Source organism: Ammospiza nelsoni, chromosome 9 (assembly GCF_027579445.1).
Source record: "Ammospiza nelsoni isolate bAmmNel1 chromosome 9, bAmmNel1.pri, whole genome shotgun sequence".
Taxonomy (NCBI): domain Eukaryota; kingdom Metazoa; phylum Chordata; class Aves; order Passeriformes; family Passerellidae; genus Ammospiza; species Ammospiza nelsoni.
In genome coordinates, this window is record NC_080641.1 from 21,044,897 (window position 1) to 21,070,695 (window position 25,799).

The window sequence follows — 25,799 nt, forward strand, 5'->3', positions numbered from 1 at the left end:
TTTGAGCAACAGACTCAATTCTGTATGGGCAAAGCTTCCAACTCTAGCACAAGACATCATCAATGAACCAACTAGAACTTTTCCATCATAAATTTATGGACCTGTCTTACATCTTACTGCAACGAAGAAAACTAAACTGAATATACTTTTAACAGTTTTCAAAAATACATACGTTAAAGTTCCTAAGTTCACAGGCCGACTATGGCACCAGTGATATACTAAACAACATCACTATTACCTGGTTAATTAGATGGTTTGTGTTTTGGACTTTGAAATGAAAAACAAAAAAAGGACATTTTTTCTGATGTTTTAAACATCAACTCTCAGTTTCTCTTCAAAAGTTACATGAAGTTTGTATAAAAAATTATATACATACATACAGCTGAATAGAAGAATAATTTCAAAACACCTATGTACTGCTATTATTTACAAGTACTATTTCAGGTTAATAACAATTAAAATTACTATTACTTCTTATTAATTTAAATAGCCTATTTATTTCAACAGTCTAACAAATATGAGTACACAGGAGAGTGCATATGTATTTATGAAGTTCACATATGTGTATTTACTTCTTAAGTTGCATTAGAGAAAATTTATGTGGTAGAGATGTTCAAGTACTTTGAGTATTAGGAGCTAAAAAAAAAAAAGCCAACCACAAGGTGTATTGGCACCCACATTCCAAGAACTGAGTAATATTCTCTGGGTTTAGGGCTCAGAAAACTACTACTGTTGTATTTACCCACAAGAAAAGGTCTCCCTTCTGACCTGATCTGCTTGGAAGTGTTTCATCACAGTAACAAACAGAGTTCCACAGTATTCCTGAGATTTATCTTATAACTTAGTACAATCTATTAGTTCCTTGGTATTGCAGACTTAATTATGCCTTCTCCTGGCTATAGATTTGCTGCCTATTGCATTTTGTTACATCCTAATAACAAGTGTGGAAAGTTAGTGGAAAACTCCATGGTTCTTCTCAATAGAAACAGAACTGATTCTGCTACTTTAATTTTCAGGCTAATATGTTCTTGTATTTAATGGAAACTTAAAATGTATCAACCCTACTACCATGTTGCAAGGTAACAAATGTCAGAAAAACCTCAAGAGAATAAAAAGAGTTTTCTTCAACACTAGACTCCCACACATAGCACTAAGACAGGAGCCAGGTATTAAAGGCTTCTGATTCAAGCTCTCTGATCTGCACTTATTTAGAGAAGGAGTCAGAAACTCCCTATAATTTAAAAAGCAATACATCCCCAGTGAAGAAAACAAGGCTTAAAGGAATCCATAGGAATTGGAGGTAGAAAAAGCGAACTAATTTAGTCACATCCACATTAAGGTTTTTACTAACCCTGATTTGTATGTTGGGCCAGAGCACACTGTCCCTGGGTCTTGTCACATATCAGCCTTTCTTCATGGCACAAAAAAGAACAGGGAAATGCTGCATATACTAAACTTTCACAGCCCAGCCTTTTCCAGTTATCATTTCTTATTTGGTACCTGTCTGATAGCTAGCTATGTATCTACAGTAAAATAACAAAGGCTTTCAGTAGGGATATACTTAGCCTAGGAAAATACACATCTGCTAATATTCCTATTTTTCCCTCTCCAGTGGAAGTAACAAATTCAATTACTGAGACCACAGCCTTGCCATCTCCGTGCATTCCCTCCAGAAGTGCTCTGTACACTGCAGCAGCAGTAAACAGGAAGTACAGCCACAGTGGGCATAATGCTGATACAAAGCATAGGAAACTGTATCTATACCTAACATCAAGAAAAAGTAAGGCGTGGCCTGCTCTAAAAAACAACCAGCTCACCACTACCCAGCTGGTGGTCCCACTTGTGAGCCATGGTAACTGATCACATGAACCCTCTCAGCTCACCCTACGGATGAGGTTGAATGCACTACCTCGAACAGCCTCATTTCAGCCTCTTCCACTAAGCAGAGCAGAACAGCAGCAGAACTCCCAGCAAAGCTGGCTCATTGAGCTGAACATAAGCCTGCAAATGTGCACTACTATCCTGTTCATGTGTCTCCTCACCACAGAAACCTCAGCCATCTCATCCTCACCAGATACCAGAATTTGCATGGAAATTCTGATGGATGCCACAAAACTTCCTTAGTTTGACATACAGTCACCAAATTCCTGAAAGTTTGGAAAATCATCCCACAAAATCATGAGAAAACCGAGCAGTACTTTGCTCCAAAGGATGTACTCCCAGACTGCCATGCAAGTAGTTTAATTCACTGGTAAGGTGTCAAACAGTAAGTAAGTGGTAGCTGTAAAATGGCAGTAACAAAAATTGTGTTGATTTGTGTAACTGTGACATAACTGTATTGCTGCAGTTCAAATAAACAAACATATCATATCTGCTGGTACTTGTAAGGACAGGCCTAAAGCATTTTGTTAGCTAATGGTATTATTAGTTTCTGTTTTGATGTGCTACTTCTCAATCATATCTCAAAGTAACAGAAGCCATGGATTCAATTTTACAACATAAATCTCATTTCCTTAAAAAGAACCTCCCCCACCCACACCAAACACTAGCAAAGATGCTCTTTTGCTTGTGTCAGGAACTGCAGACCAAGCATTAATAATTAAAGCTTCAAAGTACCATACAAATGCTTTGTCCATGCTACAGTAAAGTCTCATAAGAGATGCTTCAGCTCAGTCTGTTCCTGAACCCTTTCACTTACTGGACCCATGTAGTGAAAAAACAAAACAAAAAGCCTACCATCAACCAATTTGTACCAGCTGTACAAGTATGTACAAAAAAAATCCTGAGCCCTCCACTGCACGTGGGAGACTTTGTTACTCTGAATCCATGTAGAGGTCTTAGTCTCTAATTCAGCACTGAGGCACTGATGAAGAAATCCTAATCCCAACATGAAACCCTCAAACCACTGTTTGCCAATGTCAAGGACATATTTATCTAGTTATTCTACTGCAGGCTTTAGGTTACACTGTAATGAATGACCTTCACAATGTATAAAACTCTTCCAGAAGAGCTATTACATATAGTTAACAAAATACTTTTCTACTAGCCATCACTAATAATTTATCTTGAGTTAAAGTAACAGATCTAGGTCCCAAAAAGACAGCTACTCTGATAAAGAAAATTCAGTCAAATGTATACAAGTCTAAATGATATACAAGTTCCTGTGTTAACAGGAAGATGAACAGAATTCAAAAAAAGAAAAAAAAAAAAAAAAACAAACCCCAAAACAAAACAAAAAACTCCACCCATCCACCTACCAAAAGGTATTTTAAGGACTGTTTATGTTCCAGTGAGAACAGGATGCATATTTTGCTAATGTAATATTTGAACACAGGAATGTTTAAAGAGTATATACATCCACAAATGGAAAAAAAAACCTGAAGTACTTTTCTAAATCCACCAATTGTGAAAATATTTGTAGGGACCTAAGAAGTCCCAAGCAGCTGTACATCCTTTCTAAACTGCAACTGACTAGTTCAGGATATTTTCACCTGAATGTGACATTCTTTCCTCCGGAAGAAACAAGAGTAATTCAAAATTATTTAAAGCTAATCTGTCCTAGCTGAATATTATTTGAAGGCAGTCTTACTGCTGAGTGTTCAGCCCAATTACAATGTTTTTTCAAAACAGATTAATTAGGTTACTTATACCTTTTTACGGTGTCCTTAGGCACTTGACCACAGCTAATAATAAATACCCAGTACTTTCTAACTCTAAAAAAAGCAGGCATCATTACCTCTATTCTAAAGATGAGGAAATGGAGACATGAGTAAGCAAAGCCATCTGCCTAATGTCACCTAGCTGAGAGCAGAGAAGCCAGGAATGAAATACAGGTTTTCAGAGTCCCAGCTAATAGTTTAACAAGTACAAGCATCCAATTTTATACACATTTATATACAAAACATAGTTGTACAACCTCAGACTCAACTGTCCAATTTGTATCATGCAGACCAATAAAATACTAAGCATTGTTCAGTCACATTAATTTAACATATATTCTTGCCCTAGATATGATATGGAAAAATAAAACAAACCAAAACTTATACTGGATGTACCATCATATAATCGTAATTTACACATTTCAGTTGTGATACTGTTCATCACTATTAAAAAAAAAAAATACCATGGCCTTTGAACATGATTCTGTCAGGAAATTTATGCTTTATGATCGCTAAGTGCAGCACCTCAGGAAATTAGGTGACTAGGGTATTAAAACAAAATATCCATTAAAAAGGTCCCTTTATGCTGACCAGTATAAAGACATTTTTCACAATGTTCGGTAATATCAAAAATATGTAGGATGGTTGAGTTTGAAAAATTAACTCTAGGAAGAGACTTTAATATTTCCATTTGAAGTAATGGAGGGTTTGTTACATGCTTATTCATTTCAAGGCATAGCCCAAGTTCTCTATCTTGACCAAACAATTTCATATAAGCAAATAAACACAAGTAATGTACTTTTTTCCTGATATTAAACAAGTATTGCTTTACAAAACACAACTTTAAGTGAAGTGAAATTTTTTGTAAAATAAATCCAGTAACATTAACCATAAATGCCCCAAGTTTAGAAGATTCACAGTACTGTCTAGAAAAGAAGTGGTAGTGAACACCTAGAAGTACACAAGTGTAATCACTGTGCATACACACTGGTTTCATTTAAATACTCTAAGCAATAATTTCTGTCAACCCAGCCATACCAATTTACTATGCTGACATCTACCATCACTGCCAAGAAAGCATACATATTTTTTTCACAAAAAAAATATTAATAATGATTTGAAAAAAAACAAACCAAACCTTTTTCCATAAAAAACTTGAAAATATTTTATTTTGTGGATGCCTTATTTAACAAACTATAGCACCATATGTTAGAGCTTAATTTCTTTGAAGAAACAGAGTTGGCACTTCCACCAGGAAGCAAAGAGTTAAAGACTGTGCAATTAACCTGAGAGCCAGCACTGGAGAGGCTAGTTTACCTGGTGTTCAAAGTTCTAAGGGATGCAAGCCCACAGAAGGACAGCAGAATTTTGGAAGGGAAGGCAACATCAGCAATACTGGTTCTTACCCAAGCTCACTCCTCCTCCTACTAAAGAACCTGTACTAGAGATAAAAGGAGGTAAAAAAGGGTAATCTGGTTTTATGTAATCTTTCAATCTTTAGTAATCAGGCAATTTCGTTGGTGAAGCTACCAGAACAAACTAAAAAGAGGATTTGCTTATTGCCAAGTTTACCTTGTACTTTGCATTTGCTAGCTACTGAGAAATAAGCGTTGCATTTTTCACCCTGAACAGGCTTAAGTTTAAAACTTGCTAAGTGGCAAGATATACTTTCTACATACCACTATCAGTCTGGAAAATGTTTAAAGCAAAATAAAATATACAAGAATGGATACAATATTTTGTAGAAAAAGCAGAACAGAAATATGAAGTGGATATTTGCTAGCAGAGATTTATAAGCAATTGCTCTGATATGGCATCACTTATTTAAAATACAAAACTTTCATTGTGAGAATTGAGATCTAGGGTCTATTTAAGGCCTGTTTAATTAAGCCTTTGAAACAAGGACACGTACTGCATCTATGTTTCACCACTTGCTTATTAGCAACTAGTTACTTTGTTCTTTCGTTTTTCGTATTTTCTCAGAATCCACTTCACATCCTGTTAGTCAGTAATTGTGCCAGTCTGCTAATCTTTCTGCCAGGAGCATTCAATTGATTCATAACTACTGATCTGCCTCTATCAACTTCACCCCAAGCTAACAGTTTCCTTACAGCACGCTGGAGTGCACAGGGCTGTCATAACCAGGAGCACACAGCCCTTAGCACAGCACAAAGCAACGTGTTATATTGATCACCGACTGATGCTTTAGAGCCCGTGGCAGGAACAAGCTTGCCATTTACACTGGGTTTAGCTTGTTTTCAGTAAGTTTTCACGTCTATTAAGAAAACACTTAGACCACACATCACCCATGATCTAGATCAACCTATGGACTTGACCCTTTAAACTTTTACTGTAGCCATGAATTCTTCAACTTCCTCTTCTTTCTGTGCAGGATTGCAATATGCAAGCAAAAGTCTGTTTCACATATAGGCACTTTTAAAGTTAGAGTTCTTATGATTGAGGAAGTTCCCTCCTGAAGAAACATGAGTGAAATGGCGTATCTCACACCCCACTGTAGTTCCCTTTACTTTCAGACCATACCACTAAAGCAACTTTGATGTACAGGTATTTGAAAAGCAATTTGTTTATGTACAGGTATATGAAAAGCAATTTGTTTTGAGGTATTCCCAAGCAGAACGACATTGATGCCTTTGTATTTCACTGCTAATATACAGCATGGCAAACAACAGTATCTTTACAGCAGTTCTTTCTGTTATGAAAGTTCTTCTCAAAAATACCTTAAAGTTAGCAGTTCACAAACCTTAAACACTACTGGCATTCCCATGTTAACTTAACCTTTCTGTCGTGTGCAAGAAGCTGTATTTACTAATACAGAAGTTTCATATATAATGGAACAGATAGTGCAACCCAAGAATCTAATTCATCCTAGGCTTTTTGGTTGGTTGGTGGGTTTTTTGTTTGGCTGATTTTTTGGGGGTATTTTAGTTTTGGGGTTTTTTTAATTAGTATCACTGTCAATCTCATCTTTCAAGAAAAAAAGTAACAAAACAAAAACAAAAACAACTTTCCAATGCCCCCCAAAGAAAAATCTCCACTCATTTCTGTTTAAAGTAATTGGAATCCTGCTTTGTGTACTTCTACAGAAATGCTGTTTCCATTTAGCCTACTTGAAACACTGCTATGGTTAGTTATTCACACAGCTCTCCACTTCAAACAGGTTTACAAGCTTATATATCATCGTATCAAGTTTGTATTAACATACTGATTCTTCCTAGGCACTTTTGAGCCACTGATTAAAGTTCAGCATTTTAGATGGATTCTTAGCCTTCAGCCATCTCATGTGCTACAATATTAAAAAGACTCCTACATCTATTGTGCCTTCTCTTCCTTTGCTATTCAAGTGAGCACACCTTCAACATTCAGAACTACAGGAGAACTTAACAGCATTACATAAATAAAATTACTTTTCTTTAAGACATGCCTTTCTAATTTTTATTTGACCATTAAATTCAATACTTTCCATTTATGGACTTCTTACTTTGGTTCATTGTCCAACTAATAAATTCAGAGACACATTATTTGCCTGGGTAAACATAACAATTTGCACGGATTAAGTGATGTACAATTAAAATAAAAAAAAAGAAAAAAGAAAAGCAAGCTTTCTTCAGAACAAGGAAGCTGAAGAGGTAGCAGGTTGTGCTGACATTTAAAGATAAGGGCACAAAAATGAAGCTCCGGAATTGCATCTAACCTTGCAGCTGGCAAGAAGAAAAGTAACAGTTGCACAGGGAACCAAACCCGGTCAAATTACAGCGATGGAAACCTCTAAGCCTGGAGCTTTCAACCTTTAACAGTGTTGCGGGGTCTTTTGGGATTGTTTTTTCGTAGTGACAAGAACCCTTGCCGTGTGACAAATCAAGTCGATCGCACCATTTTCTCCTCTTCCCAAGCTCAGCGTTCAAGGCCTACAAGAAGGAAGCTGCTCGGCCCCTGCGCGGTGCCGTGTCCAGAGGAGAGAGAGGCTCTTTGCCTGACCCTGACGCGGGCGTGGGGTGGCCACCGGGAGCCCTCTGGGCCCGGCCCGGACGAGCGCCGTGCCCCGGGCGGGGAGAGGGCGAGAGCTCCGGCCTCCGTAGGGGCTCCGGGCGCGGGCAGCCTCGGGGCGGGCGGACGGAGATCCCGGCGGGGCCGCGGCGGGGCCGGGGGCGCGGCCCGGGCAGGCCCCGCCGGAGGGACGCGGCCGCTCGGCGGGGGAAGGAGGGAGCCGAGCGCAGACAAAAGCGGGTCGCGGCCGGCGGCGGGGTGGGGCCGTGACCGGGCGGCGGCGCCTCCGCTCCCGGGAGAGAGCAGCGGGAAGAGGCCCGGGGTGGGCACGGGCTTCCGCCGGCCCCCCGGCCCGGGCTGGGCTGGGGTGGGCGTCCCGCGCCGAGCGGCGGGCAGGGGGCGGCGGGGCGCGGCGGCTCCTCCGTCCTCCCCGCCAGGAAGGGAGGGGAGGGGAGCGGGGCTGGGGCGGCGCCCCTCGCCGCTTACCTGCAGCTCGGTGAAGAGGATCTCCCTTTCGGCCGCGTTGGACGCCATTTCGCCGGGGTTTGAAGTCCGCACCTGGGCGCTACTGCTGCCGCTGCCGCCGCCGCCGGCGGGGAGGGGAGCGAGGGAGGCGGGTCCGGGGCCGGGACTAAGGGCGCATCGGGGGCGGGGGGAGCGCTCCGTGCTCGGGCAGGCGGGCGGGGGTGCGCGGGGGGGCCGCCGCCGACCCCTCTACTCTCATGGGGGTCGCGGTGGGCTGTGGGGCGCGGTGCGGCGCGTTCCCCGCGGGGCGGTGCGGCGCGGCGCGCTCGGAGCGGCGCGGAGCGACGCGGTGCGTTCCCCGCCGAGCGGTGCCCGCCGTGCGCTCCCCGCCCGGGCGCGGCGCTCGGCCCTGGCAGCGCTGGGGCCGCCGCGGCTGCTGCGCCTGCGGCCGCCGCCGATGTCGCACCATTTGGCTGTCACCCTGTCGCAAAGGCGTCGCCGCTTTGCGGCTCCCGGAGCACGTGACTGAGCGGGGAGGAAGAGCGGGCTCCCTCGGAGGCGGAGAGCGGCGCGCGCCCCCCGCCCCACCTGCCCCGCGCGGGCCGAGCGGCGCGAGGCGCCGAGCGCGGGAAGGCGGGCGCGAGGCCACTCAGCCCCTCACTGCCCTCAGCCCCTCGCTCCCCCCACTCCCCTCAGCCCCGCGGCCGCCTCGCCCCTCTCTCCTTGCACGCTCCGCTAGTTGCGCTTCCCCATCCGGCAGGCTCCAGCTCTGGGAATCATGTCTTTTCCTTCAGTGGTGGTGGGGTTTTGGGGGCGTGTGGCACATTCCTGGTGTTGGGGGCTGCAGGGGCTCGGCTCTCCCGGGCCCAGGAGACAGGTGAAGCCCTCAGTTTGTTGGGTAGCGAAGGCAGGTAGCTCAGGAAGGAGAGTTCACGCTTGTCTCAAGCAGCCACCTGCCGCCCTGGGGACCTGGAGCAGTGGCCCAGGAGGTTGTGGTGAGTGGGGGCTGTAAATGCCGTTTTTAACAGTTTAAAGGGCTAAACATTTGTACTTGGGATGCTTGGTGAGTTTTTTGGGGGGTTGGCATTGTTCAGTTAATGTGCAGAGTAATAAGCTTCTCAGAGCTTCAAAATCGGTTAGAGTGTCTGGAGGAAATGGTTTCTCTTTCCTCGTGGCGCCATGTGACAAGACCGTTTCTTTTCGGCTTCCTGCCTGTGCCGAGGGTTGGTGGTTTTCTTCACCTATCCATTAAACGTGTGCTTTCTGTTGGCGACTCTGTACCCACGCACTTTCTCATTTCACCCTAATATTTGATTCGGCTGATTGGACTAATGCAAAATGCTCTGTGGAAGCAATTATAGCTGTTTGGTGGGTTTTTTTGTTTGTTTGTTTGTTTTTTGTTTTTTTTTTTGTATTTTTTTCCTCTATGCAGTTCATGTAAAATTTATAAGCTGAGACATTTTCAATAGATTCAATTTCATGCAAGCATCATCAGCATTGGCTCTGTATATGCTACTGCATCTCTGTATGGCTACAGACCAATAGTAGTCTGTTTGCTCTAGGAATGCAAGTTAATGCATTTGGAGCGTTGGCTTGTTTTGTTTTCTTGAGGAACTAAGAATGGCAGAAGTCAACATTAAATTATCACTACTGCTCCTAGCAAATTTGAAGCATTTTAAGTGTGCTTATACTTCCACTGTTGAGCACCAAATAAGCCTGGCAATCTGAGGTACTACCATGCAGTAGAAAAGAATTTATGAACACATGCACACAGTTTCACATAAAAGAAATATTAAGATAATTCTACAGTAACAATGCATATATTTACTGAAGTGACAGTTTCGCTGACTTGCATGTAAGTAGCTGTTTGATACAGTTCATAATCTTTCACATACACAAATTTATGTCTAGACTTAGTCCATGTGAAGCCAATGGCTTAATTTCTGTCCTGTGTGGCCAGGCAATTACAGGCTCAGAGGAAAACTTGACTTGCTGATTGTGTAAAAGTCACTATTTTGGAAAGGCTCTTGTCCAGTGAGATGTGTGCTGGCCCAGCTTCAGTGCCAGTGGGATGAATCAGTGCTGTTTCCCTGGGCCCCTGTCCACAGCCATGCCATGACTTGTGGCACACAGTGCGTACAAATGGGATGGGTGGGATGGGGAAAGAAAGACTTATTATATAATAATTTCTCATTTTGACCATGATAGAATGATTCCTAATGTTTAAACTTCATTTGAACTGGTTTTGAGAATAAATGTTTAAGGATATAAAGAGGTAATCAGAAATCACTGGATTCTGTGACTTGGTGACTTCATATACTTGTCAGCACGTATGTGCTCCATTACTGCAGCTCACCTTGCCTGGTCCCATTGCAAAGGAAAAAGAATCAATATGCTTGCATGTCTCATTTACAAGATGTGGTCAGAGGGAAACACAGATTGTGCACCAGAGAAAATTCATAGATATATGAGTGGGTGTCAGCAAAGTTAGTGAAGCTTTGAGGTTCTCTGTAAAACAGGCAGCTGGCTTTGGTTCATGCTTGGCCTAGCTGCCTGTTGAGTGTAGCCTAGAGCATGTTATTGCTCCTGTCAAGACAAGGCGTGTAATCCTTTTTTGTATTCCAAATGTTACTTGCACAGCTTGGGAGGACACAGTCCTAGATTCTTTGATGGAAGTGTAGTGGCACAGGAATCTAAAGAGAAACTGGTTTGGTAAAACATATTAGCTTAGCTAAAGCTCTGATTCTTAAGAATTCTTCCTTTAGAGTCTGGAACGTATGAGGCAGTCCTGAAAACTGTAGCTCTGCACTTAAGTGCTGTGGCAGTGAATTGCTGAGCAAGAGGGAACATTCCGAGTGAGTCCCGAAATAGAAGGCAGTTAAATACGTAACTCTGAGAATTTAGCATTATATGGAATCCTGAGTCCAGCCTGTGCCTTAAAATATCTGAGACCAATCTCTTCAGCCATTATTCTGTTAGCTCATCCCTGCAGTCAATTAGCAAGCTAGGAAAGCAAACTGAATGAAATGGATGTCAATGTATTGGCTAAACCCTTTAATTGTTTCTTCATGTTGTGTTATTAAAGTTTTGTCACAAAGACCTGGAAAAATGAATAGCTGAGACTTTCAGTGTTCCTGGTACAAAACACACCTTATGAACCCTTAAGCACAGTACAGAACACTTTATGTAAATGTTTGGGATACTGTAAGCAAAATCAAGGGTATTTTTAGGATAGTTCTAACTAGTCCAATGTATCACCTAAGAAAGAGTTACTTTCACTTAGTGATGCATATAGAAATGAGGATTGACATGTGAAGAGCACCAGATAGGTGTTAATTATATGCTTATACTTACTACTGGCAAAACTCTACCAGGAAAGAAATGTAATTTCTTTTTTAGGCTTTTGGTTAATCTTGCTTGTTTAAATTAGTGATGTAGGTCTAGAGGGACAACAATGTAGAGATGTGCCTAGATATGGGCAAATTTAAACTCTTGGAAAGGAGAAATTGGATGTGATGCTACATATGCTCTTAATAGATGAGCGGGGCAGAGCAATACTAGGCCAGCTCACCACCTTTCTAAGCACAGGACAAGCTCTAAGAATTGGTAACCTTGTTAATGGAGTGGGGTAAAGGTTATTTGATTTTGCAAGTAATATTGATACCTGTTAAAGGAATCCCTTGTCTCATGAAGCAGGAATGCTAAAATTCATACTTCAAGTCAGCTTTGGGATAGAATTAAGTTCTTTCACTTAGGAATAAAGGCAACTAACTATATAAAACAAATGTAGCCCCAACATTAGTTAAATGAAAACAACTTCAAACCACTACCACCACCACAACAGATTTTTAATAATGTAACCATTAATTGTCCCTGACTTCTAGACAAAGCAATGTTACTCTTGCATAGTTAACCCTTGAAGTTGGATCTTTTAAAAACAAAATTCTGGAACTATGAGGCACAGAAAAATGAGATGGAGAATGTATACATCTTTGCCTTTATTTGTTTACTTCAGCCCAACGGTGTTGAAAAAATAGCATATTAGTGAAGAATAGTACTTTCCATGTTCTTGTTCTGCTTCGCAAATAATTGTGGGAATAGGAGTAATCTTGGTTTTATAAAGCTTCCAATATTACATTTTCCAATAGATTTAGGAATAAATATGTCTAGGCCAGGTTAAAACTTGAGACAAAAAAATAAATGTATATAATAATATTTCTTAGATCAACAATTTCCAGGTGTTTATTAAAGAAAATGCCATAAAGGAGAAAATAAAAAATTTAAAAAAATTTAAAGTGTGGATAATTTTGTTTTTTTGAAAACTCACTTCTTTCATAGCACTTCTCAGGAGTTAATTACCTGCCTTTCCCTCAGATTTCTCCAAGGGAAATCTGTGTAAGAAAAGGCTCCTGAGAGCATGACAGCATGTTGATGTACCAGTGCCAGTGAAGGGGATGAGTTTATGGCACATCACAAACAGAAAACTAAAATGATTACCTACATTTATTTAGCTTTTGTGGTGCTTGCAGATTTCTTGTATACGTAAACTATTCCTTTATTACTCTTTTAATTGCACAACTAATCTTACAACTTCTGTGTGGATTACTGTGATGTAATCATAACCCTCCTAGCAATTGCTGCACACTTTCTGCTTAAAATTTGTCTTCTATGTTTACATACTATTACCCAGGGCTAAGTGTAGGCATATGTTATGAGGTGTGGAGTGCAACAAACTTTATCCTACTATCTGTTTTATTAATTCTGGACCCTGGGAAGACTTACAGTCAGTGATAAAAGAGTGCTCCAGGGGAAGGAGGTTCTTTCCTGTTCATTATGGCCTGCTGTTTTTCTTTTCTATCCTTCTCTTATGAGGAGAAGTCTGCCTTATGCCAGCTAGTGTCACTGGTACCTTGGGGAGAGGAGAGCCATACCTGTGCACAACCAGCTGTTGAGATCAGACCTCATTTCCCTAGAGGAGATCAGCTTGGATTATTTGAAGTAATAACAAAATGCATTATGTCATTACATTAAGGCTATGAGCCCACAAGTGGATGAACATTATTGATCTCTACACGTATGCTAAGTCCCAGTGGTTCTAATTAATCTTGATTGTAGGATCCAGCTTATTATACTTGCTGTTGTTTCTGCAAATGAGCTGCCCAGATGGACTCTTGTGCTTTCATTGACTCTGCTGAAGTGAATAGGGCCTGGTGCATCACTGGTAACATCAAGACCTTATTTTCAACAATGTAGATAAGAAATCAGTCCAAACAAGGTAGCTGTACCTCTGGGTAGTTCCTGGTCTCGTTGCTTTATTTCTGTAAATTGCAAGCACATTACTTCAAATGGTGACTAGGGGAAAATATCTTAGTTTGTTACAAAAACAAGGCAAGATGACAAATATGTCATCCTGTTATGAAGAAGGCTGATTTCCTGAAGGAATGTAGGTGGCTGACTGTGACCTAAAGTTGTTATGAATAAACATCAGAAAATTCAGGCTCAGGAGATAATCGAAGGACTTTCTTGTGCAGCAGTAAGGTGTGCAACTTCCTGTGATTCTAGGAAAATCAAGTCCTCTAAAAAGCTTTTCAAATAAAAAAGTTTTACAACTTCAGCTGAAATCCCAGTCTGCATTTGGAGGAAAGGGAAATGTGTTACAAGGGATGAGTCAGACATGGCTTACCCAGAGAAATCTTTACAAAAGAGGTCTGTGCTTGAAAGGCTGCTGCAGGGATGTCTCTGGCATGTTAGTGATGTGGGGTTTGACCTGCCTATGGGCAGTCTGTTGCTTTCAGAAATATGACACTGCAGATTTGCTAGCAGCTTACAGCAGGGTATAAAGAAGTCAGAAGATTGTGTCCATTTCCTTCTGCACCGTGCTATCAACAGACTTGTCTCACCTCGTGTTCTGGAAGTCCTCAACCAATTTGAACTTGCTGTTTTGAAATCTGCAGCAAAGACTGACAAAACCAGGAAGTGAGTCCATTGCATGACGTGTCTGGTGGTACAGCATCTATACACCAGTGTTTTCTCAGCTCTAATATGTTTGTGGACACATAAATAACTGTGTTGAATAGTCCTGAAACAGACTTCATCAGACACTCAGGCTTAGATGGTAATGATTTCTGGTCATGATTAACCTGACGGCTGTTTTTTTCCTGCATGTCTTTATCTCTTCTCAGAGACAGTAGCCCGCATATGTAACTCTGTCAGGGACTGAAGTCCTAAGTAGTTATTAACTTGTACTTAGTAGGCAATGTCTCTGAATTAAAAGGGCAGGTCTATCTTCATCTAATGAGCACTTAGAACAAGAGTTACCTGGCAGGTTTGTAGCTGGCTCTAATTGCATTCTTGCTCTGCTGGGATGGACATCCCCAGGAGAGAAGAGAGCTTAAAAACTTTCTGAGAAAATCACAATTGCATCAAACAATATAAAGAGAAAAACATTCCAAAAAGTTCTGCTACCAAATATGTTAGAACTTCCCCCTCACTCTTCCTTGTCTTATATCCCTCACCTTCAATTTCTTTTTATTCTTAGGCTGTAGCAAACTTGCTGTCATGTAATTTAGTGCAACTTTACATTGCTTTCATTAATGTTCTGCTTATGAGCCCTGTGGTTCAGAGATGGCTTGTTACAATGCATTCCCCTTAATTAAGTGTTATTTAAACATAAGGGGAAGTCAGACTAATCTCTCTCTCTCTCTCTCTCTCCCTTCTTTTTTTTTCTTCTTTTTTTTCTTCTTTTTCTTTCTTCTTTCTCCCCCATCCCTGGAGAGGGATGGTTGTAACACAAGTGAGCAGGGAAGTTAATTACACTTATCACCTTTTGAACTAGCTGTAATTTCCACACATTTCAAGTTCTTCAAAGGTGTTTTCTCTTGTGTGAGAGCATCTGCTGGTGTTTTCATGTTTTCTGAAAAAAAACACAAGGTGGAAAGGCTTAGGTGAGATTTCTTAGGTTAGATTTCTGTACTGAAGCCTAGTTACAAAGTTACTTGTGGAGTGACTCTTCTGACTGGAAAGTGAAGTGATTTGGCATTTAAGAGATTAATGAAATTCTTGTGCTTCTCTTAATATGCTTAGATACATAGGTGCCAGTGTTTTCTTAAAGTGTGAAGTGTTTTCTTGTGAGGATTTTATGTCGTGGCTCTTCTGTTCTAGGCTAACCCTGGAGGTCTCAAGGACTAAGCTGAATCAGTTTGGGTTAAGTTGCTTGAAATGGATTCACTGAAATCCCACACTGTCAGTCTGGCCTTGGCTTTGAATTTCCCCTAATTTGTCCTAAACCAGGACAATTTATTATCATCACATAATGAAATCTAAACCACTTTCAAGTTGATTTTTCTAGTAGGTAGTTTGCAGTTAGTGAACTTGTTTGTTCTTTATAAGAAAAATGAGCATAGAAGCCACTGGAAAATGTGGGGGAAAATGTTTTGGGGCCTTGATCTGTTTTCTGTCACTACCCTGTCAAGGAGCAGTCAGCCAGAGGCAATCGCTGAGGTGGACTTAATGGAGGAGAGGTCTGAAGTATACTGGTTTGATATTTGAAATGTGATTATGTGGATGTTGTTTATGTTCATTTATGTTTTTGTGTGCTGCAGTGTTAACATGTCAGTTTTAATGAAGGCAGCTTTTACACAAATGCCAGAAGTGTCTCCAGCTAATGCAGCATGCTCATTCTTGGCTTGCTCTTTGCTTTCTTCTCTTGCCTGCATACACCCCTCTTCCTCCCTGGAAGTAGTGCAGTGATGGAGCAAGGCATAAAAATGAAGTGTAGTAATCTCAAAACAAAATAATAAGGTTTACCCTCCTCCTGTCCTAAATGCTTTCTCTTCATTCTGAGTCCATCTAGTAAGCCATGGAACAGCAATGTCCTTAATGACTATTTGATTGAGATAAGCGAGATAAGAGATTAGATTAATTGAACCTGTGCTAAATGTGGTCATGATAATGATGGAAATGATGGGGATATATCAATGATACATCTTCAGAAACCTTAGAACCATGGCTGACTTCTCTAAGAGAGATGCACAATTGCCTTAATAGTTGTATAAACAGCCTGGTGTTTGGATTTTGTGTATCATTAATCATAGATCATAGTAACAGTTCTTGGAAGAAAGCACCACATCTAGACAATAAAAGCATGGACTTTCACCATGGACCTGCTAATTGCACCTGCTATGCAGGTAGAGGTTGATTTAACATTAGAAAAGTTCATTAATAGGAAGGATATTAAAAGGTATACTGTATGTTTGCAGACTTTAGATGCTGTAGACCGTTCATGATGCTTAGATTATCATACTTATCAATCAGAAATATGAATATTTTGTAAGTATGGTATAACAGAAGTCTTTTAAAAGAAGAAAGCAGAGGCCAGTTGGGGATTGCTGTTCACAGGCTGTCCTTAACTGTGTTTATTCCTTCCCCTTTTCCCAGCAAATCCAGTATTAAAGAAGGATTGTAAGACCCATGTAATCATTGAGGATTTACTTTCTTGGTGCCTCAGAGCGGCATTCAGCAACAACACCATTATTCTGTTTTTAAACATACATATTGCCTTCACAAGGTACAGATAGATGCTATCAGGAGGTACTTTGGATAGTAACAACTGTAAATTGTTGCTTGAAAAGAACATTAGAAATATAAATAGACAAAGGTTCAACTTTTGATCTTACACTGACAGAAGGCACTGTAGTTCTACAGCCATCTTAGATACAACTGATGTAAATTGGGACTCAAGCTAATGAGGTCAAGTCTCTTTTCCTTTTGTGTCAGTACAAAATATTCTTAATTCTGAGTTTGATACTAAAATATAGAAGAATTCTAACTATATAGTAGTTTGGCCAAAGTTCAGGATAGGATAGAATGATGTCTGCTGGCAAAAAGTTCAGGTGTCTGGTGAATAGAGAGCATAGTATTCTGATAAACTGCTTAATATTTCTTAATGCCTAATGTTTCTCAAGATTAGGAAATGTAGATTGGTGGATTAATTAACAGTTTAACAGAAGTAGTTTAGAATTCCACTTTACCTTCCACTGGTTCCAGTCTTTGCTTCAATACAGGCAAAACACAGAAACATTAGTGTTTATTCATATGCAATTTTCCTTTTACTTGCATAATATGCAAGGACAAGTATTTCTAAGTGTCCTTAGCATAAAAAGGAAAAAATCAATCGGTAATGGGAAAGGTAAAAGAATCTTTATAAATGGAATCTTAATATTAAATTGCTCCATCTAGTGGCTATCTTCTAAACTGACATTTTTCTTTAGTGATTCTTACTCTTTAGTAACAATTATGCCTCTTAAGAATTTAAGATTGAATTCTTCTTTTACATAGGAAGCTCTCTACCAAGGGAACTGCACATGTGACAAGGTACAAACTTGGATTTTCTTTCCAGTTTCTTCTGATGATTTGTACTGTTTACTTCAATGGAAGCAAGCCTTAGGTGTCCAAATGTCTCAACTGCTTTTGAAATCTTGGTTTTAGTGCCTTACTGGGTTTTTTTGGGGAAAATAGAGAAGCTGGATTGCATAAATAGTACAATAAGGATGAAGTCTCTGATTCTTTGTCAAGGAGTTAAAATACACAAAATACCCAGTGAATTATGTACTGAGTCCGGTCCACGGTGAGATGCATAGTGATACATAGTGAGATGCCTCTCGTGTCTTAACATGAGAGAAATACCAGTTGCAGATTGTTTCATCCAAATGCCTTAACTAGCACTGATGCTGTACTTTTGATAATAATAATAATGAATAATTGAATGATTTGTTAATGTCAATATACTTTGTAAGCAACTGGAATTCTTATGCCAATCAAAGTGAAAATACCTATGTTTCCCAGCTATGAAAACAGGAAAAAATTCAAAAGAAAAATGTTCAAGAAAAGATTTAATCCAGACATGTCTGATGCTTTCTTCCTTTGAACACCTTGAAAAGACAAAATAGAAAAAGCAAAAAAGAGGAAGTTCTTGAGGAGACCTGCAAATTTCTTGCTGCCCATGGCTGTCATCCCTTATGCAGCTGGCTTTAACGGGAACTGAGGTGCTTAAGAAAGCAAAATCATAGAACAATGAATCACTTTCAGGGTGATTGGTATTGTTTTTCAGTTTCTGAATAGAGCCCAAAATTGTGCAACCAGCAGCTGAAGTCCTGCAGAACACAAAAAACATTTAAAAATGAAAAGCAAGAAAAAGGGATAACTAAAATAATTTAAGTCCAAATTTTAAGTATTAGATTTTTCAAAAGAAAGTTGCCTGTTCTTGAAAATGTAACAGGTGCATTGGACTTGCTTACTGCCCTGTCCTTTACTTTTGTCATTAATTTTTCAGTTTTGGTTAATCTGCTACCTTTAATTTCCTAGTAAATGAATTCTCTCCTCGTTTCATGTCTAAATACTCCTTTAATATTAAGAAAATGCTCTGAAAGTCTAGAAGAGTTGCATTGTATTCCAAGACTGTTGTTGTTTTTATTATTCACTTGAATAATGGAACATAGACCTTGTAGTGCACTTTTCCAGACTTCCTCTTCCCAATTAGCTTGGTCACTTAAAATTGCAGATTGCTATTCCTATCTTCCTTTCCCAGGCCACTGAATATCACAATTGTGTAACTTCCCTACATGCTAAGTAAAGTTTCCTTGCAGTGTGCATTTTAACCTCAGCTGTTGTACTTTTGGCTTAACTTTCAAAGTTTGAAATACAAGGTAGCACATCCTGATAACAGTGCATGAAGAAATAATTAATTGCTGTGAAATGGAATGGTGCTTTATCTTAAAGCAGTGGAAATTTTCTTTGAATTAATTAAAAATACATATATGAAATCTTTCTTGTTTTCTGAGGCAGATACATTGTGAGAGTATGCCTTGTGATGATTTGTACTGGTTCAGTTCTGCTCCTCTCTAGGTTTGCTTTGTTGTGTCTTTGTAGTGATTTTGATATTGGAAAACATCTTTACCATTTTATTTCTCATCCCATCGAAAAGGCCTTGTTTTTGTAATGAAACATAATTGTTTCAAGCCTGAGCCAAACAGCAGCAGTCCCAGGAAACAGTCAGCATGTGCACTGAGGGAGGCAGTACTTGATGTATACTCCTCAATTTTTTTTCAAGATGTACTCATCAGAACCTGGCTGTTATCGACATGCAGTGTAAATAAATATTTGGCATTGACCACTTTTTCTTTAGGCTTCATCTTTGCTTCTGCTGCTGTAAACTTCCTTGGTTTCTAGCAGAGTATGTATTTTTAAAAATGTTATGGATGGATACAAAAATGGTGAGCGTGTTTGTCTTTTTGCAGGTTACTGAGAGTACTGGTGCTGATCCATCTGATCTGAGCCTTTTCCCTGAACAACTTCCATAGGACAGTGCAGGACCTGCAGAGTTGTTGGGTTTTTGGCATTATCCTGGACTGTTGGAGTTTTTTGGCATTGTCCTGGACTTGAAGAGCTTGCTTTTCTTCCAAGTTTCTGAAATTTTGGTCTTGTGCACCCTCTTCATTAGACCAATGCCATGAAGTTTTAATTCTGTCAATCTGTCTTGTGGCATTTTGCATTTTACGTTGTTTACTGTATGAGATTGCTTATTTCATAAGCTTAGTGCTGGATTGTATGACTTAATTGGGCAAACAACTTATTCTCTTTCATCAAAAAGTGCTTCTAGATCTCCAAGCATGGATGACCTCTTTAATTGTGGATTGTAATGAAATCTAATCTTAATGATTATTCAACCCTTTTTGATCATACAGATGTTAACTCCCTGAAAGAAATAAATGCCACACTTTTTTCTTTTCTTTTGGTTGGTTTGTTTTCAGTATATTCTTACCATTGATGATTTTTGTAGTTCATTCAGGTTTAACTCCTTCTTAAACTTTCTTTCTTATGATTCTTATTATCATATTCTAACTTCTGTGGTATTTCCATGGTTGGCCTTCTCTTAGCTGATTGAAATTAACTGATTTTCACATTCCCCTCTAATCAAAACTAGTGTCTGTTTTAGTGGCATGTACTGTGAAAAAGAAAACCAGCATGTGGCTTCTTGTTTCTGCATATTTCCATGCTGACAGGTAAAAAAACATTCTACTCAGTTGTTCTACTCAGGTTTGGGCTTTTAACCTCTGATACCATATGATCTTCAGGAATAATTTCAGTCCTGTTATTGTAGCTAATCTGAAATTATTTTAATTCCATCTCTTTAATGACTGCAGAACAGATAGTGGACTATTTGGGTGCTTCTTTGTAGATTTACTGCCACCAAAGCAGAAGTTGACAGAGAGGCATTTTTTCAGTCCATCAAGCTCTCCATGTCTGCATCCATGTTTCTGTGAAATTGTGAATCAAAGCTTTAGAAGCAGAACATCTGAAGCAGAATTAGGCATTCTTATTCTGGACAGGTGGAGTCACATGGGATTTCATTAGCATACCTAAGAATCCTTATGTAGAAGTCCTGACTGTCTCTGCTCTCTTGTAAAGACAAGCAGTAAAAAGGACCACTTAGGTACAGAGCAGAGAAGTGACACTGTGCTTGGCTTTTGCCAAGACTTCTGATACTTCCCCTGTTTATTGCTAATGTGAACTTCCCACTGTTTAATTAAACATGGCTGCTCAGAGCATCCTATTTTCTTATCAGATTCCAGTCACAGCAGCTATTCTCAGACTTGACAGCCTGGCAGCTGGAGATATGAACCAGGCATAGCAGGGAAAAATTTTGGTGTTCAAGGACTTCTAAATCTCTCTTATCTTTTCAATTGCTTCTCTTATTTTTTCCTTTTTTTTTTTTTTCTTCTGTGTTTCTAAACTGAATTTTGTCCTGTTACTCTCCTAAAGTAGAATTGTGAGGTTTAAGTTTTCCCTCCTCTCCTGTGAGTAAGAAGTGGGTTGCGATATGCAAGGTGATTTGCAAATTGTAAGAATGCAAGAATAAGGGATTGCAATGGAGGCAAACATTCCCTAGAAGTAGCATTTTTCAGTCTGCTTTCTGGGTTTAGCATTAGATTTGTGTGTTGGAGTATAGAACTGGACATTGTAGAAAGCTCCAACAGAAAGACAGGATGTCCTCCTGAAGCACATAGATCTTATTTAACAACGCTTTTCTGGAAAAAGTCTGTATATTGTGCCCACAACAAGCAAGACAAGTAATTCAATCTCTGACTAAAGGTCCCAAAAAAGTTCTTGTGGGAATTGAGCTGAGATATATGTGCAGATGTAGCTGCTATATGTATCGGAATGTCTTGTGCAAACCAAAATTAAAAGTTGGTAGTTACTGTATTTGAGCAAATGTAGAGTCTGGAAGGCTGATGCATCTGGATCATACAATTTTGTATGTGTGAAGAGGTAACAGGCCTGTGTTACATTACAAAACTGTAGGAGGATGCAGTGTCCCACAAGGCTATAGAAAACGCACCCGACTTACTGAGAAACAGAAACAACATCTGTGGCTTTCTAGCAATGAGATTGTTTCCTAAGGTGCAAGGATGTTTTGCTAAAAAGAATAGATAGATTATGTTGAACTTAGTTTGAAATTTGCCTCCTTTAAACATAGTATTATGTCATGTTTGCTGTAAGAAGTAATCACTCTCTGCATGTTCTCCTGCAAATAGGTCTGCATCATGAATTTCCTGTGCACCATCACATTTATTGTTTGCTGCTTCTAGGGCTATTGAAGTGCTTCCCAGTTACAGACTTAATTCTACAGCTCACCCACCTTGTCACCATGTAACTTGCCATCCTCACAAGGCTGCATATCTGATCTTATGACTATTTTCTTTTCTTCCACACAAGAGGTGACTTTGAAATGACCTAAAACAATTGCTTTACTGTGTGTGGCAGTTAGGAAAGAACACTGGGGTTATGGTGCTCAAATAGCAGGGTCTGCCACTCATGTGAGGATATGGGAAATTGTGGATTCACAGCCTCTGAAAACAGATAGATCATACTTTTCTAACTGAGTTAAAAGCTTGAAGACTTGGCAAAAATAACTGGGTATTAGTTTGCTGAAAAGAAATTTGGCAGGGCTGACGGGGAAGCCAGGAAAATCACCAGCAAATGTGTTAAACTGATTCTAAGCAACCAAAGGATAGCTCTCCTCATTACTTGTGTTAAGTCTCTGTGGTCACTTGGAGAAGAATAATGTGACAAATAACAATCCAAATGGATCAGTCATATCATCAGTATATAATCATATAATCTTGCTTGGTTTCACTCCTTGATTGGAAAGCTAATTAAGTATTAAAGGGTTGTATACCTTTGCAATTTCTGTTTCATTTAATTCAGAAAGTGCAGTAGGGAATCTCTGCTTTTCAGAAAGATTTAACAACAGCACACAGGCAAAGGAGGCTGCACTGCATGCAAATAGTGACTATGGTCTTACCACTGCAGAATCCTGTTTGAATTGAGTAAATCCAGTTTATTAGGCTGAGTATACACAGATTATCTGACTAATTTATGTATAGTAATGCTATTGTTGTTTCTTGAGGCCTGTCCCTTTGCACATGTGCTTTAAAGATGGGACTATCTTACGGCATTCTTGTGTGCTTTGCCAATTATTTTTTATTTCATCCATTAAGTCATCTTTGAAGGTAGGGTTGCAGATAACTTTCCTGTTTGTTCTGAGATTCCCAGATGTCTAAAGGCTGTAGAATATTTTATGTCAAAGCATGGAATCCTATCTAAAAAAAAGACTTCAGTCATAATGCATCTTTTGCTGCTTAGCATCAATGAGTTGGCAGCCCACAGAAAGTCAATAGGAAATAACCTGGCTGTTAATTAGCTCATTAGCATCATGTAACTAAAAGCGTAATCAGGTTTGTATTTCAAGAAAGTTCATTTGTAGAAGATAATTGAAATAACAGGAGTGGTGGTTTTTTGTTTCACCTTATGTAGATAGATTAAAAAGATAATACTTTTGTCCTTACAGTGAGTTCTCTGAAGGCCACTAATTTCAATTCAAAAATGCCAAAGTTTTTGGGTTGAATTAGCAACTTTTCCTAGAACATGTTAATAGCTCTCCAATGAAGGAACAATCTTCCCTTCTCCACAGGGCAGTTCACCTTATCCATTTTTTTTTTTAACCATTATTGGTGAAGACACTCATGGCCAAGATATCACCAGCTGTGTATTTTTCTTACCTTTCTGCTCTCAATAGGAAGCTGGGGTCCTCAGACTTTCTTATGCTGATTTGATGTTGTTTTTGTAAGTGGAACAAACTTTTTAAATCAGTAAACCAGAAAAATGGATGGAACCTGCTTTCCAAAACTATTTCCAGAGATAGTGGAAAGCACTCAGTGGAGGCTGTTGTTAATTTAAACTGTGGAGTTGGCAGCCTTGGCCACTCTCTTCCCCACTAGGATGGGGAATATAAGCTTTTCCATTCCTGCTATAACCACACATTGTGTCACTGATGACTGAATGGCTAAGATGCAAGGATAAAGGAAGTAGCTGAATTACTATGCTTATTTAATCTTCTTTTAACTATTGAGATTTCAGGAATAGTGGCAATTGGAAAAATTGTAACTGCAGTCTTGGCGTTCATATGAATGAAATGTCACAAATGAGTTAAATTCTGTTTAATGACCTTCCTGCAAGGATTCTAATTCTGCTGGTTTGACTTGGTCAGAAGCTGCTGTATAGAAGACCCCATAAGAACTCTAGGATCAACGGTTGCTATTTGCCTCAGTTCAGTAATTGTTTTCTTTTATGCTACTTTTTAGAGTGCTCTGACAAGGAAGGAATGAACAGCTTATCTTATCAAGATTTATAGTCAATAGCTTCTGTAGTCTTGTGAAGAAGACATCTGCTGTGCAAATAGCAAGGTTAAAGTGATTGCACATGAAGTAAATACAAACTTCAGCTAGTATTTCATCCTGAAAACCAGTCTGAACAATACTTAGATAACTTCATGTAATGAAAGCCCTTTCATAATCTTGACCCATATACAATTTTGTCAAATCCAAGGTCAGATAGAATTTAAAAAATAAGCTTTATTTGAACTTCTGTAACCATGATTTCACAATTGTAAGCATGCTCTTTAATAAAAAAAGAAAAGCACTAGTATTGTGTTGTGGGTTTAAAAAAATTCTTATATAAGTCTCAGAGTTTGATCACTTGTAATAGAAAAGAAAGTATTATCTATTTGTTTAGGAAATATCTTCTAAACCATTGCAGCAGCAGACAAAAGGAGTTCATTTCAAATTGATTAATGTGCTATAAGTACCTGGAATTGCTTGGTCTAGTCACTTTGTTGCTTTCTCATCTCTCTGAAAAATCAAATGAAGCATCTGAAGATACCTGATTGATGCAGTCAGCTTTGTACTGATATTACAGTGTATTTCAGGAAATGTTCAAAGTGGGGCAATAATTTTCAATCTATTTTCAAGCATGCTGCAGTAAAGTTTTTCTATCAGATTATACAAAGTCCATTTCCCAAAGAGCTGTGGATTTGTGTGTTGTGTATTTGTGGGCAGGTGCTTCTATGTATGGACCTTTATAAATATGTATGAGAAAGTGATGTGTTGGTGATATTGCCTACTCTTGTAGTATGCTGAGGTGCATTTTTTTCTCCATAACCCATGCTGCCTCTTTTGATTCTGTACAAGCTTTAATTATTTTTTTTTAATTATTATTTTATTTCTTCAGAAACCATGTGTAACTTGGTTTCATTTCATAAGGTATGCACAAATTTTCCAAATCTTGCTGCAGAATGTTTCAGGACCAAATCCGGTAATTCATTGGTAAGAATGTTAAAGTACAGGAAACTGTAACAAAGATTATTTTTCTCCTAAATAGAGAATTTAGACAAGATAGTATTACTAATTCCTCTATTTGTTTTTCTCAGCTTGGGAGGAAAGCATGAATTACCTTTAATTTTCAATTCTGCAAAGTCTTAGATGTGGATGTGATGTGGCCAAAAGAAGTTCATGCACCTAAGCTTCCTGAAGCTGTAGAAAAATCTTACTGTTGATTTGGTTTCTTTATGAAAGCATTCAGTGAAATAAAAGCATACCTTTAGTATCCATAAGCTGTACATGCAAACTCTGCAGGAGATCTTGAGCTGCAATAAAGGTGGAAATACAGAAAAAGTTTAAAATTGCCTCAGGAACCCCCTCCAGTTCATAGCAGAATGGCTGGCTGCTCGCCATGCTGTCACTGGCTGCTGGCCAGCACCAGTGCTCTGTGACCCCTTCTGACACAGCTCCTAGGGGCTGCAGGATGAGTTAATGCTGCTTCTAGCACATTAATTAATCAAATTTTAAATGTAGATTCTCATCCACAGTGGTGTGAGAAAGTCCATTGCTCTGAGAAGAAACCAGGAAAGAGAAACATTCTCTTAAACCTAGATTTTGTGTAGCTGAATAAAAGGAGTCTTTCTCTTCTGATCAACCCCAAAAACAACACTGTTGGTGTCTTACAACAGCATGAGAAAAGAAATAACTGATTTTATTAGCATAGTGCCACGATTTGTATAGCATATCTTGTATGTGTACTCTGAAAGCTGCCTGATACATAGTTTTCAGTGTTGTTCTTTCTTGGTCTAAAACACAATGGAATATCCTGGTTCAGGATGAAAAACAGCAGAATACATTTAAGCCTGTACTTAACTTCCATTGACTGTAATGAGGTTAAAAAAAGGCTTATAAATTCTAATATGTGTAGGTATTCTTACATAGAAATACTTAGGGA

The 25,799-nt window shown here is 39.4% G+C and overlaps 1 protein-coding gene across 2 annotated transcripts in view; it reads right to left on the minus strand.

The window, feature by feature from the left end:
- Window positions 1-8,456, minus strand: part of PKN2 (protein kinase N2) — a 54,665-nt gene extending 46,209 nt beyond the window's left edge. Inside the window, exon 1 of one of the 2 annotated variants that reach the window (XM_059478034.1) lies at window positions 8,151-8,456. In XM_059478034.1, coding sequence (XP_059334017.1) covers window positions 8,151-8,198 — 48 coding nt within the window. In that variant the 5' untranslated portion in view covers window positions 8,199-8,456. The remainder of the gene's footprint in view (window positions 1-8,150) is intronic. The other variant, XM_059478035.1, reaches the window with a different exon arrangement.
- Window positions 8,457-25,799: the final 17,343 nt, after the last annotated feature.